A 2,491-nucleotide genomic window follows, 5' to 3' on the forward strand; every position below is an offset into this window, starting at 1 on the left:
CCCCCTGTCCCCGCCGTGTTGCTGCGTTCAAGGTCCTCCACCTCCTCGAACCCGGGGAGACTAGAGGCAGCCTGCGCCGCCCGCCGCAAGGGTCTGTGTGCCGGGCTGTGGGGGGTGGTGCCCCTTTGCTGGTTGCCCATGCTTCCACTGGGACGTCTTATTGTTTGCTTATTCATTCACAGGCATTTCTACACACTCAAGAGCACCAGCTCCATACATTGCAAATACTTTTTCTCACTTTGTGGCTTCTTTTTATAGTGTCTTTGGATGAAAAGAAGTTATTCATTTTAATATAGCCGAAGATGTCATTGTTATCCTTTATTCTAATACCTCTGTCTTATTTAAGAAGTCTTTATTCAGAGATCATGAATACATCTTCCTATCTTATCTGAAAGCTTTATAATTTAGCTTCTTAAAAATAGATTTTTCTTCTACAAGAAAGGCAAGAATATATAATGAGGAAAAGACTATCTTCAATAAGTGGTGCCGGGAAAACTGTGCAGCTACATGTTAAAAAATAAAATTAGAACATTTTCTCACACCATATACAAAATAAACCCAAAATTGATCACAGATCTAAATACAAGACCTGAAACTATAAAACTATTAGGAGAACAGTAACCTCTTTGACACTGGTCCTAGAAATATTTTTTTTGGTCTATCTTCCCTGGTGGCTCAGAGAGTAAAGAATCTGCCTACAATGCAGGAGACCCGGGTTTCATCCCTGGGTCAGGAAGATTCCCCTGGAGAAGGGAATAGCAACCCACTCCAGTTTTCGTGCCTGGAGAATCCCATGGACAGAGGCGCCTGGTGGGGTACAGTCCATAGGGTCACAAAGAGTTGGACACGACTGAGGGATTAAACACAGACACACACTCAGGCAAGGGAAACAGAAGCAAAAGTAAAGCAAATGGGACCTAATCAAACTTCCAAGCTTTTGCACAGGAAGGGAAACCAGCAACGAAACATAAAGGCAACCTACTGATGGGGGAGAACACTTGCAAAGTATGTGTCTGATGAGGGGTTAACACCCAGTGTTATATCCGATATTAACATCCAATATATGAAGAACCACGCCACTCCATGTCAGAAAACCAGACAACCCAATTAAAACCTGGACACAGCACATGAAGAGGCATTTTTCCAAAGAAGATACACACGTGGCCACCAGGCACAGGAAAATACGTTCAATATTACTAGTTATTAGGAAGATGTAACTCAAAACCACAAGGTAGCCCCTCACGCCCATCAGAATGGCTATCATCACAAAGACGAGAAACAAAGCGTCGGCGAGGATGCGGAAAAGGGGAGCCTGGGCGTGCTGACCACTGAGGAAGACAGCATGGAGGCTCCAACTCCGAGATGATCCAGCAATTCCACTCCTGGATATTTAGCCAAAGAAAATGAAAACGATACTTTCAAAATATATATGCACCCCAATTCACAGCAGCCCAGGTGTGGCTGTTGTAAGTGCCCGTCAACAGATGAAAGGATAAAGGTGTGACCTATAGATACGCCAGAGTATTACGAAGCCACGAAAGAGGACAAGATTCGGCCACGAGCTCCCAGACGGATGGGCCCATCTTGTGCTTTGTGATGTGAGTCAGACAAAGACGCACACGCCATGCTTTCATGTACGTGAAATTTGAATCTGAAAACTGAAATGAACCACCAAAAGATTGTTGTGGTGAAATCTGAGTAAGAAGAGACTACTGCAGTCTAGTTAAATCGTAAAGGGTCCATCACTCCCCTGGTGGCTCAGTGGTAAAGAACCCACCTGCCAATGCAGGAGATTTGAGAGATGTGGGTTTGATCCCTGAGTGGGGAAGATCCCCCGGAGAAGGGAATGGCAACCCACTCCAGTATTCTTGCCTGCAGAATGCCACAGAGGAGCCTAGTGGGCTACAGTCCATGGGGTCACAAAGACTCAGATGCGACTGAGCCTCACACACACACACACACACACGACCCTGAATCCACGGACGCCTTCCACCAGCGGCAACACTGAACCTGAGCTTGACATCGAACGCGCCCTCCACCAGCCTGACAGGCGGCCCACGTACCGGCTCTGGTGACGGGCCCACAGCCGCTGGAGGCCGTGGTCGGCCAGGCCCTCCAGGATGAGGAAGTGGACCTTCCCGTCCAGCAGGTGGACGCCCGTGAGCACGTCCAGGTCGGGCTGCTCCTGGGTCTTCACCCGGATCTTGACGGCGGACAGGATCTGTTGAATGTCCTCCAGCGGGTAGGAGTCCAGGGCCAGGGCCCTGGCGTTGATCATGGTGACGTCCTGCAGGAGGCTGTGCAGCAGGGAGAGCCGCCTGGACTCGAACACGAAGACCACGCGGCCGAACCGGGAAAGCGCGGGGTCGGCGCCGCCCAGCCCACCGCGCAGAGGCACCGCCACATCCACACGCAGCTTCAGCAGGCAGCTGGCCTCCAGGTAGTCCCCCGGCGGCATCAGCCCATGCGGCACGCCGTCCCTGGGGCCCCG

At 50.3% G+C, this 2,491-nt stretch overlaps 1 protein-coding gene across 1 annotated transcript in view; it reads right to left on the reverse strand.

Annotated features, from left to right (window-relative positions):
• Positions 1-2,491, reverse strand: part of LOC105004802 — a 32,401-nt gene that overhangs the window by 6,807 nt on the left and 23,103 nt on the right. Inside the window, exon 12 of the mRNA XM_010862531.1 lies at positions 2,064-2,480. Coding sequence (XP_010860833.1) covers positions 2,064-2,480 — 417 coding nt within the window. The remainder of the gene's footprint in view (positions 1-2,063; positions 2,481-2,491) is intronic.

This window comes from Bison bison, unplaced genomic scaffold (genome assembly GCF_000754665.1).
Source record: "Bison bison bison isolate TAMUID 2011002044 unplaced genomic scaffold, Bison_UMD1.0 scf7180017864482, whole genome shotgun sequence".
Taxonomy (NCBI): Eukaryota; Metazoa; Chordata; class Mammalia; order Artiodactyla; family Bovidae; genus Bison; species Bison bison.